This window comes from Melanostigma gelatinosum (assembly GCF_949748355.1).
Source record: "Melanostigma gelatinosum genome assembly, chromosome: 23".
Taxonomy (NCBI): Eukaryota; Metazoa; Chordata; class Actinopteri; order Perciformes; family Zoarcidae; genus Melanostigma; species Melanostigma gelatinosum.
The window spans coordinates 475,001-488,124 of record NC_136656.1 but is presented as its reverse complement, the minus strand read 5'-3'; the positions used below and the strand labels follow the sequence as shown (position 1 = coordinate 488,124).

Below are 13,124 nucleotides of genomic sequence, written 5' to 3'. Positions count from 1 at the left end.
TAGACACATGAACTCAATAATTATTCTACCGTCGACTCCTAACTTCAACACGAAACATCTCCACAAAAACAAACAGTTAAATGATTCATTCAAATCTCAAACCTTTATTCGCTCAGTCAAATAATTTAACACAAAGCCAGAGAGAGAAAACAAAGACACGAAACAATGAAGATAAAACAACAGAACAATAAAAGGCCTTTAGTGTTTCCCCAGTAACAGTTACACATATCTCCAATTTAAACTTTTACTCACAATTATCACAGAATATGTATTTAGCACAGATTGTTCTCCAGATGATCAGAGTGAGTGTGGCGCTCCATCCCAGTGATCTGATTGGTCTAGTTAACGATGACATCATCCTGTAGGATCAGTGCTGACGGAACGACGTCGTGTTCTTTTACAGTTTCTACAGTAACAGCTGACGGAGCGTGTTCTCATCAGATAAGGCAGCGCGGCGACTCTTATTCTGAAAGGTCCTACGACGATGCATTCAGGGTCCTCTATGGAAGCCGTTACACCTGAAGGAGGCGTTTCAGTGATACACGTGACCACAGATAACGCCAGGGAGACGATGCATTCAGGGTCACCACGAGTATCCCTCCGTCCTGTGTGTCTCTATCGCTGATGAGGTCGACTGACACACACACACACACACACACACACACACACACACACAGACAGACAGACAGACAGACCCCCGTTAGGGGTCTACAAAGGACACCATGATGTATCTGGTCCCTGTGGTGGTGGGCAGACCCTCGTGGTAGTGAGTCAGGCGGCCCGGGTGCATGAAGGACCAGCCCTTCCTGGGAGACTCCACCAGACAGTCGTAGCGCAGGAACCTGCAGCCTCCACCCTGACACACAGTCACAGACACACCGTCACATTTCAGTTTGAGCTGTAACTTCCTGCTGAACCAGTGGCTGGGTGTGTGTGTGTGTACCTCGTAGTCCACGCCCTTACTGTTCAGGGCGATGTTGATGGTGAAGGTGGAGGAGTCGTGATGCGGCCGCAGAGACGGCTGCTCGTCAGGACGGTAACGCACCACAAAGTTCATGATGGCCTGAGCCTGTACACACAGAAGAGAGGACTTCAGAGAAAGACTGTACCTCAGGGTAGTACCTGACCTGTACCTCAGTGTAGTACCTGACCTGTACCTCAGTGTAGTACCTGACCTGTACCTCAGTGTAGTACCTGACCTGTACCTCAGTGTAGTACCTGACCTGCACCTCAATGTAGTACCTGACCTGCACCTCAATGTAGTACCTGACCTGCACCTCAATGTAGTACCTGACCTGTACCTCAGTGTAGTACCTGACCTGTACCTCAGTGTAGTACCTGACCTGCACCTCAATGTAGTACCTGACCTGTACCTCAGTGTAGTACCTGACCTGCACCTCAGTGTAGTACCTGACCTGCACCTCAATGTAGTACCTGACCTGCACCTCAGTGTAGTACCTGACCTGTACCTCAGGGTAGTACCTGACCTGTACCTCAGTGTAGTACCTGACCTGCACCTCAATGTAGTACCTGACCTGCACCTCAGTGTAGTACCTGACCTGCACCTCAATGTAGTACCTGACCTGTACCTCAGTGTAGTACCTGACCTGCACCTCAATGTAGTACCTGACCTGTACCTCAGGGTAGTACCTGACCTGTACCTCAGTGTAGTACCTGACCTGTACCTCAGTGTAGTACCTGACCTGTACCTCAGGGTAGTACCTGACCTGTACCTCAGTGTAGTACCTGACCTGTACCTCAGGGTAGTACCTGACCTGTACCTCAGTGTAGTACCTGACCTGCACCTCAATGTAGTACCTGACCTGCACCTCAGTGTAGTACCTGACCTGCACCTCAATGTAGTACGTGACCTGCACCTCAATGTAGTACCTGACCTGTACCTCAGTGTAGTACCTGACCTGCACCTCAATGTAGTACCTGACCTGCACCTCAATGTAGTACCTGACCTGTACCTCAGTGTAGTACCTGACCTGTACCTAAGTGTAGTACCTGACCTGCACCTCAATGTAGTACCTGACCTGCACCTCAATGTAGTACCTGACCTGCACCTCAATGTAGTGCCTGACCTGTACCTCAGTGTAGTACCTGACCTGTACCTCAGTGTAGTACCTGACCTGTACCTCAATGTAGTACCTGACCTGTACCTCAATGTAGTACCTGACCTGCACCTCAATGTAGTACCTGACCTGTACCTCAGTGTAGTACCTGACCTGTACCTCAATGTAGTACCTGACCTGTACCTCAGTGTAGTACCTGACCTGTACCTCAGTGTAGTACCTGACCTGTACCTCAATGTAGTACCTGACCTGTACCTCAATGTAGTACCTGACCTGTACCTCAATGTAGTACCTGACCTGTACCTCAATGTAGTACCTGACCTGTACCTCAATGTAGTACCTGACCTGTACCTCAATGTAGTACCTGACCTGTACCTCAATGTAGTACCTGACCTGTACCTCAGTCTAGTACCTGACCTGTACCTCAGTGTAGTACCTGACCTGTACCTCAATGTAGTACCTGACCTGTACCTCAATGTAGTACCTGACCTGTACCTCAGTGTAGTACCTGACCTGTACCTCAGTGTAGTACCTGACCTGTACCTCAATGTAGTACCTGACCTGTACCTCAATGTAGTACCTGACCTGTACCTCAGTGTAGTACCTGACCTGTACCTCAATGTAGTACCTGACCTGTACCTCAATGTAGTACCTGACCTGTACCTCAATGTAGTACCTGACCTGTACCTCAATGTAGTACCTGACCTGTACCTCAGTCTAGTACCTGACCTGTACCTCAATGTAGTACCTGACCTGTACCTCAGTGTAGTACCTGACCTGTACCTCAATGTAGTACCTGACCTGTACCTCAATGTAGTACCTGACCTGTACCTCAATGTAGTACCTGACCTGTACCTCAGTGTAGTACCTGACCTGTACCTCAATGTAGTACCTGACCTGTACCTCAATGTAGTACCTGACCTGTACCTCAATGTAGTACCTGACCTGCACCTCAATGTAGTACCTGACCTGCACCTCAATGTAGTACCTGACCTGCACCTCAATGTAGTACCTGACCTGCACCTCAATGTAGTACCTGACCTGCACCTCAATGTAGTACCTGACCTGCACCTCAATGTAGTACCTGACCTGCACCTCAGTGTAGTACCTGACCTGTACCTCAGTGTAGTACCTGACCTGTACCTCAGTCTAGTACCTGACCTGTACCTCAATGTAGTACCTGACCTGCACCTCAATGTAGTACCTGACCTGCACCTCAATGTAGTACCTGACCTGAACCTCAGTGTAGTACCTGACCTGTACCTCAGTGTAGTACCTGACCTGTACCTCAGTGTAGTACCTGACCTGTACCTCAGTCTAGTACCTGACCTGTACCTCAATGTAGTACCTGACCTGCACCTCAATGTAGTACCTGACCTGCACCTCAATGTAGTACCTGACCTGTACCTCAGTGTAGTACCTGACCTGCACCTCAATGTAGTACCTGACCTGCACCTCAATGTAGTACCTGACCTGTACCTCAATGTAGTACCTGACCTGCACCTCAATGTAGTACCTGACCTGTACCTCAATGTAGTACCTGACCTGCACCTCAATGTAGTACCTGACCTGCACCTCAATGTAGTACCTGACCTGTACCTCAATGTAGTACCTGACCTGCACCTCAATGTAGTACCTGACCTGTACCTCAATGTAGTACCTGACCTGCACCTCAGTCTAGTACCTGACCTGCACCTCAGTCTAGTACCTGACCTGTACCTCAATGTAGTACCTGACCTGTACCTCAATGTAGTACCTGACCTGTACCTCAATGTAGTACCTGACCTGTACCTCAGTGTAGTACCTGACCTGTACCTCAGTGTAGTACCTGACCTGTACCTCAGTGTAGTACTGTACCTTGGGGTAATAGCCAGGATAGAGTTTTTCAGTGACGGGGGCGATGTACTCTTTGAGGAATTTCAGCCACTCCTTCTCAAAATCGATCTGGTTCATGTGGATATCCACAGTTGGGACATTTTCATAACCACCGGCCAGACGCTCGTCCTAAACACACAGAAAAGACAAATCTTCAAATCTAAATCACCTTCCCCGTCCGTTCAATACACAAACAGTCAGACAGGTTACCTTGTGTTTTCCTCCAGACCACTCGCCATTGTGCTCCATGGTCTCCACCAGATGATCACACATCTTCTCTGAGAAGGCTGGAAACCAGTAAACATCTGGACAGGGCTGAGAGAGAGAGACGTGGAGTTGAGATCATTAATGAACTACAAGATGATTCAAATGATTGGGACAACTTTCATTTTCCGGTTATATTGATTTGAACTCCGGTCAATCAGACATCGAGCTGTTGGTTGGAATGTTGTTTATCTTTCGTTACCTGCTCCACAAAGTTCTTCTCATCCTCAAAGATCTTGGAGTAGTTTTCACTGATGTACTTCTCCTTCCAGTCCTGCAAATACTCACACATTCAGCATGTGCTGTCATTCAGCTTGTATTCATGTATGGTGTTTATTCAAATGTTTTCTGACCACAGGGTTGTCGAAGATCTGCCACATGTCCGGGTGAAGCCTGGACGTGTTGAAGTTGGCCGACGCCACCAGACGACCAAACTCGTCGCGGTTGGACACGAACATGAAGACTCCCTGTGGACACAGCGATGAGCTACAACAAGGCTCTGCGATCGCTTGGTAGTTGTGAGGTGAGCAGGTGTTCGGCAGGCGTTACCTGGTCTCTGATGCTCCTGCAGAACACCATGTCTGGGTCCATCCCCTCCTCCACGTACAGGCTCACCTGGGACAGCTTGGACCGCAACACACTGCCTTTGATCAGGTAGGCCTGAGTGATGTACGGCACGTTCCACAGACCCCTACACACACAACCACGGGTTAACAGGATTCACCTCACCTGTGCTGAGAGAAGACTGCTCCACTAAACTAGTGTGTGTGCTCACATCCTCTTGGCCTGGACGATCTCGATGTAGTCTTCAGATCTGGAGTAGAACCCTTCAGGACTCAGAGCGCCCCAGAAGTTACTCCACAGCTTCCCGTGTCTGGACAACATGGGAGCGATAACTGACCTGCGACAGAAACAGAGAATTTCCTAAAGTTAAGCCCAAATATTGAAACGTGTACACAGAGCGTGTAGCCTGGTGTGTTGCTGTTGTTTACATTGTGGTGCTGGACATCTGGAGCTGATGTTACAGTGATCTGAACAGACAACAGCCTGCAGGAACATCAGTGAGGGACTTGAGTAAGTTTTCATTCATTTAAACTGTACTATTAACTATTTGGTAGCATATAGCTTATGATTATTCTTTACTACCTGTAAGATACTAGGGTGCTACTTTGTACTTGTTGGTGTGTAGGGTATACAGAGGGGTGCTAAAGTGTACCAGTTGGAGTATAGGGTGAATAAAGGAGTACTAGTGTGGACTTGTTGGGGTGTAGGGTATATAGAAGGGTAATAGTCTGGACTTGTTGGTGTGTAGGGTATATAGAAGGGTGCTAGTGTGGACTTGTTGGGGTGTAGGGTATATAGAAGGGTGCTAGTGTAGACTTGTTGGTGTGTAGGGTATATAGAAGGGTAATAGTCTGGACTTGTTGGGGTGTAGGGTATATAGAAGGCTAATAGTCTGGACTTGTTGGGGTGTAGGATATATAGAAGGGTAATAGTCTGGACTTGTTGGGGTGTAGGATATATAGAAGGGTGCTAGTGTGGACTTGTTGGGGTGTAGGGTATATAGAAGGGTGCTAGTGTAGACTTGTTGGTGTGTAGGGTATATAGAAGGGTGCTAGTGTAGACCTGTTGGTGTGTAGGGTATATAGAAGGGTAATAGTCTGGACTTGTTGGTGTGTAGGGTATATAGAAGGCTAATAGTCTGGACTTGTTGGGGTGTAGGATATATAGAAGGGTGCTAGTCTGGACTTGTTGGGGTGTAGGGTATATAGAAGGGTGCTAGTGTAGACTTGTTGGTGTGTAGGGTATATAGAAGGGTGCTAGTGTAGACCTGTTGGTGTGTAGGGTATATAGAAGGGTAATAGTCTGGACTTGTTGGTGTGTAGGGTATATAGAAGGCTAATAGTCTGGACTTGTTGGGGTGTAGGATATATAGAAGGGTAATAGTCTGGACTTGTTGGGGTGTAGGATATATAGAAGGGTAATAGTCTGGACTTGTTGGGGTGTAGGGTATATAGAAGGGTGCTAGTGTGGACATGTTGGGGTGTAGGGTATATAGAAGGGTAATAGTCTGGACTTGTTGGGGTGTAGGGTATATAGAAGGGTGCTAGTGTAGACTTGTTGGTGTGTAGGGTATATAGAAGGGTAATAGTCTGGACTTGTTGGGGTGTAGGATATATAGAAGGGTAATAGTCTGGACTTGTTGGGGTGTAGGGTATATAGAAGGGTGCTAGTGGAGACTTGTTGGTGTGTAGGGTATATAGAAGGCTAATAGTCTGGACTTGTTGGGGTGTAGGATATATAGAAGGCTAATAGTCTGGACTTGTTGGGGTGTAGGGTATATAGAAGGGTGCTAGTGTAGACTTGTTGGTGTGTAGGGTATATAGAAGGGTGCTAGTGTGGACATGTTGGGGTGTAGGGTATATAGAAGGGTGCTAGTGTAGACTTGTTGGTGTGTAGGGTATATAGAAGGGTGCTAGTGTAGACTTGTTGTGTGTAGGGTATATAGAAGGGTGCTAGTGTGGACATGTTGGGGTGTAGGGTATATAGAAGGGTGCTAGTGTAGACTTGTTGGTGTGTAGGGTATATAGAAGGGTGCTAGTGTAGACTTGTTGGTGTGTAGGGTATATAGAAGGGTGCTAGTGTGGACTTGTTGGTGTGTAGGGTATATAGAAGGCTAATAGTCTGGACATGTTGGGGTGTAGGATATATAAGGGTGCTAGTGTGGACATGTTGGGGTGTAGGATATATAGAAGGGTGCTAGTGTGGACTTGTTGGTGTGTAGGGTATAGAAAAGGCTAATAGTCTGGACATGTTGGGGTGTAGGATATATAGAAGGGTAATAGTCTGGACTTGTTGGGGTGTAGGGTATATAGAAGGGTGCTAGTGTAGACTTGTTGGTGTGTAGGGTATATAGAAGGGTGCTAGTGTGGACATGTTGGGGTGTAGGGTATATAGAAGGGTGCTAGTGTAGACTTGTTGGTGTGTAGGGTATATAGAAGGGTGCTAGTGTAGACTTGTTGGTGTGTAGGGTATATAGAAGGGTGCTAGTGTGGACATGTTGGGGTGTAGGGTATATAGAAGGGTGCTAGTGTAGACTTGTTGGTGTGTAGGGTATATAGAAGGGTGCTAGTGTAGACTTGTTGGTGTGTAGGGTATATAGAAGGGTGCTAGTGTGGACTTGTTGGTGTGTAGGGTATATAGAAGGCTAATAGTCTGGACATGTTGGGGTGTAGGATATATAGAAGGGTGCTAGTGTGGACATGTTGGGGTGTAGGATATATAGAAGGGTGCTAGTGTGGACTTGTTGGGGTGTAGGGTATATAGAAGGGTGCTAGTGTGGACTTGTTGGGGTGTAGGATATATAGAAGGGTGCTAGTGTAGACTTGTTGGGGTGTAGGGTATATAGAAGGGTGCTAGTGTAGACTTGTTGGTGTGTAGGGTATATAGAAGGGTGCTAGTGTAGACTTGTTGTGTGTAGGGTATATAGAAGGGTGCTAGTGTGGACATGTTGGGGTGTAGGGTATATAGAAGGGTGCTAGTGTAGACTTGTTGGTGTGTAGGGTATATAGAAGGGTGCTAGTGTAGACTTGTTGGTGTGTAGGGTATATAGAAGGGTGCTAGTGTGGACTTGTTGGTGTGTAGGGTATATAGAAGGCTAATAGTCTGGACATGTTGGGGTGTAGGATATATAAGGGTGCTAGTGTGGACATGTTGGGGTGTAGGATATATAGAAGGGTGCTAGTGTGGACTTGTTGGTGTGTAGGGTATAGAAAAGGCTAATAGTCTGGACATGTTGGGGTGTAGGATATATAGAAGGGTAATAGTCTGGACTTGTTGGGGTGTAGGGTATATAGAAGGGTGCTAGTGTAGACTTGTTGGTGTGTAGGGTATATAGAAGGGTGCTAGTGTGGACATGTTGGGGTGTAGGGTATATAGAAGGGTGCTAGTGTAGACTTGTTGGTGTGTAGGGTATATAGAAGGGTGCTAGTGTAGACTTGTTGGTGTGTAGGGTATATAGAAGGGTGCTAGTGTGGACATGTTGGGGTGTAGGGTATATAGAAGGGTGCTAGTGTAGACTTGTTGGTGTGTAGGGTATATAGAAGGGTGCTAGTGTAGACTTGTTGGTGTGTAGGGTATATAGAAGGGTGCTAGTGTGGACTTGTTGGTGTGTAGGGTATATAGAAGGCTAATAGTCTGGACATGTTGGGGTGTAGGATATATAGAAGGGTGCTAGTGTGGACATGTTGGGGTGTAGGATATATAGAAGGGTGCTAGTGTGGACTTGTTGGGGTGTAGGGTATATAGAAGGGTGCTAGTGTGGACTTGTTGGGGTGTAGGATATATAGAAGGGTGCTAGTGTAGACTTGTTGGGGTGTAGGGTATATAGAAGGGTGCTAGTGTAGACTTGTTGGGGTGTAGGGTATATAGAAGGGTGCTAGTGTAGACTTGTTGGGGTGTAGGATATATAGAAGGGTGCTAGTGTGGACTTGTTGGGGTGTAGGGTATATAGAAGGGTGCTAGTGTAGACTTGTTGGGGTGTAGGGTATATATAGAAGGGTGCTAGTGTAGACTTGTTGGGGTGTAGGGTATATAGAAGGGTGCTAGTGTAGACTTGTTGGGGTGTAGGGTATATAGAAGGGTGCTAGTGTGGACTTGTTGGTGTGTAGGGTATATAGAAGGGTGCTAGTGTAGACTTGTTGGTGTGTAGGGTATATAGAAGGGTGCTAGTGTGGACTTGTTGGTGTGTAGGGTATATAGAAGGCTAATAGTCTGGACATGTTGGGGTGTAGGATATATAGAAGGGTGCTAGTGTGGACATGTTGGGGTGTAGGATATATAGAAGGGTGCTAGTGTGGACTTGTTGGGGTGTAGGGTATATAGAAGGGTGCTAGTGTGGACTTGTTGGGGTGTAGGATATATAGAAGGGTGCTAGTGTGGACTTGTTGGGGTGTAGGGTATATAGAAGGGTGCTAGTGTAGACTTGTTGGGGTGTAGGGTATATAGAAGGGTGCTAGTGTAGACTTGTTGGGGTGTAGGGTATATAGAAGGGTGCTAGTGTAGACTTGTTGGGGTGTAGGATATATAGAAGGGTGCTAGTGTGGACTTGTTGGGGTGTAGGGTATATAGAAGGGTGCTAGTGTGGACTTGTTGGGGTGTAGGGTATATAGAAGGGTGCTAGTGTAGACTTGTTGGGGTGTAGGGTATATAGAAGGGTGCTAGTGTAGACTTGTTGGGGTGTAGGGTATATAGAAGGGTGCTAGTGTGGACATGTTGGGGTGTAGGATATATAGAAGGGTGCTAGTGTGGACATGTTGGGGTGTAGGATATATAGAAGGGTGCTAGTGTGGACATGTTGGGGTGTAGGATATATAGAAGGGTGCTAGTGTGGACTTGTTGGGGTGTAGGGTATATAGAAGGGTGCTAGTGTGGACATGTTGGGGTGTAGGATATATAGAAGGGTGCTAGTGTGGACATGTTGGGGTGTAGGATATATAGAAGGGTAATAGTGTGGACTTGTTGGGGTGTAGGGTATATAGAAGGGTGCTAGTGTGGACATGTTGGGGTGTAGGATATATAGAAGGGTGCTAGTGTGGACATGTTGGGGTGTAGGATATATAGAAGGGTGCTAGTGTGGACATGTTGGGGTGTAGGATATATAGAAGGGTGCTAGTGTGGACATGTTGGGGTGTAGGATATATAGAAGGGTGCTAGTGTGGACTTGTTGGGGTGTAGGGTATATAGAAGGGTGCTAGTGTAGACTTGTTGGGGTGTAGGGTATATAGAAGGGTGCTAGTGTAGACTTGTTGGGGTGTAGGGTATATAGAAGGGTGCTAGTGTAGACTTGTTGGGGTGTAGGGTATATAGAAGGGTGCTAGTGTGGACATGTTGGGGTGTAGGATATATAGAAGGGTGCTAGTGTGGACATGTTGGGGTGTAGGGTATATAGAAGGGTGCTAGTGTGGACATGTTGGGGTGTAGGGTATATAGAAGGCTAATAGTCTGGACTTGTTGGGGTGTAGGATATATAGAAGGGTGCTAGTGTGGACATGTTGGGGTGTAGGGTATATAGAAGGGTGCTAGTGTGGACATGTTGGGGTGTAGGATATATAGAAGGGTGCTAGTGTGGACTTGTTGGGGTGTAGGGTATATAGAAGGGTGCTAGTGTAGACTTGTTGGGGTGTAGGGTATATAGAAGGGTGCTAGTGTAGACTTGTTGGGGTGTAGGGTATATAGAAGGGTGCTAGTGTAGACTTGTTGGGGTGTAGGGTATATAGAAGGGTGCTAGTGTGGACATGTTGGGGTGTAGGATATATAGAAGGGTGCTAGTGTGGACATGTTGGGGTGTAGGGTATATAGAAGGGTGCTAGTGTGGACATGTTGGGGTGTAGGGTATATAGAAGGCTAATAGTCTGGACTTGTTGGGGTGTAGGATATATAGAAGGGTGCTAGTGTGGACATGTTGGGGTGTAGGATATATAGAAGGGTGCTAGTGTGGACTTGTTGGGGTGTAGGGTATATAGAAGGGTGCTAGTGTGGACATGTTGGGGTGTAGGGTATATAGAAGGGTGCTAGTGTGGACATGTTGGGGTGTAAGGTAGTAGAATGGACTCTTCAGGGTATACAGGAGATCACATACTTGTTTTCTTCGATTAGTATCCTCAGTGTGTCAGGGTTCGTCAGGGCCACGTCAGAGTCGATGCTGAAGTAGTAATCACACTCTGGATCCTTCTTACATGCCTCGCTAATCACAAATACACAAAATTCATGAAAGATTAGTTTTAGACTTCGTCAACCAAATCATCATTTCAGCACTGGTTTCATAAAAAGGATCCCTGATGTTCTATGCAAATAAACTGGTGTTGTGTTCAGGTTCTAAAACATCTCTGATGTTCTATGAAGATAAACCGTGTTGTGTTCAGGTTCTAAAACATCTCCACTCACACAGCCATGGCTCTGGCCTTGTTCTCCTGCAGGTTCTCCTCCGGTCCCACCAGCAGGGCGTCGGGGAACAGATCTCTGTGGCGCTCCCAGAACTTCTGGATGTGGAGCTCATGGTACACGACCTGGATCACAGGTGGATTCAAACAGATCAGAGCGGAACCGGAACAAACACACAAACGGGTCAGAACACACATTCGGGTTCTGCGAGCGGCGTACGTTGTTGTGGACGAAGAGGCGGATCCTCGCCGTCGGGTAGTTGAGCGTTGTCAGCCGGTCCAAGAACTCCTCCATGAAGGGAGTGGCGTGTTCGATGAACACAGCGACGTACACCAGCGGCATGTCTTTGTCCTGAACACACACACACACACACACACACACACGTTAACCACCGCTACAGGAAGTGAAACGTCATCACCATCAGAAGGGGGAGGAGCCTACGGGAGCGTCGTTGAAGAACAGCAGGTCGTCGTCACAGATCCCACATCCGTTCTCAAAGGTCCAGGCTGAGGGAACGTAGTTACCCAGGTAGTTCAGCTGCAGCTGCAGAGACACAGAGACGAGGTCATGTGACCCTGCGCTGGAACACTCATGACGTCATGAGGCGGGAGGCTGCGATTGGTCGCTTACCTTGGTGGGGCCGTTCCCGTGGATGATGACAGGAAGTGTGTCATAGGCCACGTTCCTGGCTCTCACCTTCGCCCTCTCAAACTTCAGGACGACTTCCTCTGATGGACAGAAACACACACACGTCACACACAGCAATGTACGCACTGTGTGTGTGTGTTAAAGTGGGTGTGTGTTAGTCTTAATGTGTGTGTGTCTGTCTCACCAACAGCTCCGTTCAGATTTTGGAAGATTCTGGAGCGATGATCGAGAGTGATGTTGAACTTGGCCTGAAGAGAAGAAGAGACATCATCACCATCATCATCCCCCCCTCTCTCCCCCCTCCTCCCCTCTCTCCCCCCTCCCTCACCCTCTGCTTCTTGTCCAGGTATATCTTGGTGTAGAACAGCTGGTCGTCATCGTTGTCTTTATATTTCCATTGTTGAACCATTGAGCTGAGATCTGAAGCGAAGCCGATGAACCCTGAACACACACACACAGGTTAACTGTGAGGTTCCTACGGTTCCTACTGAAGATAAAGAGAACCTGTCTTACCTCCTGAGTTGAGGAAGCGTTTCCCAGAATGCACCTCTGGGTATTTGGAGGCCAGTCTCTGGTCGGGCCAGCAGAAGCCCTCCGCTGAGAAAACCACTCTGTGACCCAGACGAGAGAACTTAGAGAGCAGCTCCTCCGGACCCGACGCAAAGATCACGTCATAGCTGCAGAGAGTTTCACAATAAAAGACTGAGACATGGCTCCAGTGTGCAGGAGGTTCACACATGGGGGGAATATTTCAAAATCAAAGAAGAAGAAAAGATAAACAATAAATCAATGATCAGATGTCACGTGAAAGACAGAACAAAGGAAAATGAGAACAGAGAAATGAAGAGAAGCTGGGACACACCCACGGTGTTACCTGTCTACGAACATGACGACCAGGTCTTTGTTGTCAGAGTGTTTCAGCAGCTCTGCCTTCAACCATCTAACCTTCTGACCTCCGCCCACCGTCCGAGCCACGTCGCCCCCCTTCCACTGCTCCCCCAGACCCAGCACCTGAACACACCGCCAGCTTCATCATCTTCACCATCATCTTCACCATCGTGCTCCATACACTACTAAAATAACAGAGCTAACAGCTAACGGAGGTTCAGTTCAGTTACATTATGAAGCGTTCAGGGTCCGTGTGTGTGTGTGTGTGTGTGTGTGTGTGTGTGTGTGTGTGTGTGTCACCTTCACAGCGTATTTGAACTCTCTGGCCGTCCTCATGAAGCGGTTGAAGCCGTCAGTCTCCTCCGTTGCAGCGGTGATCACCAACACATTTTCTACACACACACACACACACTTCAGTAAAGTACAAGT

The 13,124-nt window shown here is 47.5% G+C and overlaps 1 protein-coding gene across 1 annotated transcript in view; it reads right to left on the bottom strand.

Annotated features, from left to right (window-relative positions):
• Positions 1-76: 76 nt before the first annotated feature.
• plod3 (procollagen-lysine, 2-oxoglutarate 5-dioxygenase 3) overlaps positions 77-13,124 on the bottom strand; it is a 13,978-nt gene continuing 930 nt past the window's right edge. The window contains exons 2-19 of the mRNA XM_079295267.1: positions 12,996-13,087; positions 12,682-12,818; positions 12,321-12,484; positions 12,136-12,248; positions 11,992-12,055; positions 11,790-11,887; positions 11,601-11,702; positions 11,379-11,510; positions 11,163-11,284; positions 10,858-10,962; positions 4,993-5,118; positions 4,767-4,908; positions 4,571-4,684; positions 4,420-4,491; positions 4,164-4,268; positions 3,936-4,082; positions 944-1,069; positions 77-856 (exon numbers count right to left, since the gene is read on the bottom strand). Coding sequence (XP_079151393.1) covers positions 701-856; positions 944-1,069; positions 3,936-4,082; positions 4,164-4,268; positions 4,420-4,491; positions 4,571-4,684; positions 4,767-4,908; positions 4,993-5,118; positions 10,858-10,962; positions 11,163-11,284; positions 11,379-11,510; positions 11,601-11,702; positions 11,790-11,887; positions 11,992-12,055; positions 12,136-12,248; positions 12,321-12,484; positions 12,682-12,818; positions 12,996-13,087 — 2,117 coding nt within the window. The 3' untranslated portion in view covers positions 77-700. The remainder of the gene's footprint in view (positions 857-943; positions 1,070-3,935; positions 4,083-4,163; positions 4,269-4,419; positions 4,492-4,570; positions 4,685-4,766; positions 4,909-4,992; positions 5,119-10,857; positions 10,963-11,162; positions 11,285-11,378; positions 11,511-11,600; positions 11,703-11,789; positions 11,888-11,991; positions 12,056-12,135; positions 12,249-12,320; positions 12,485-12,681; positions 12,819-12,995; positions 13,088-13,124) is intronic.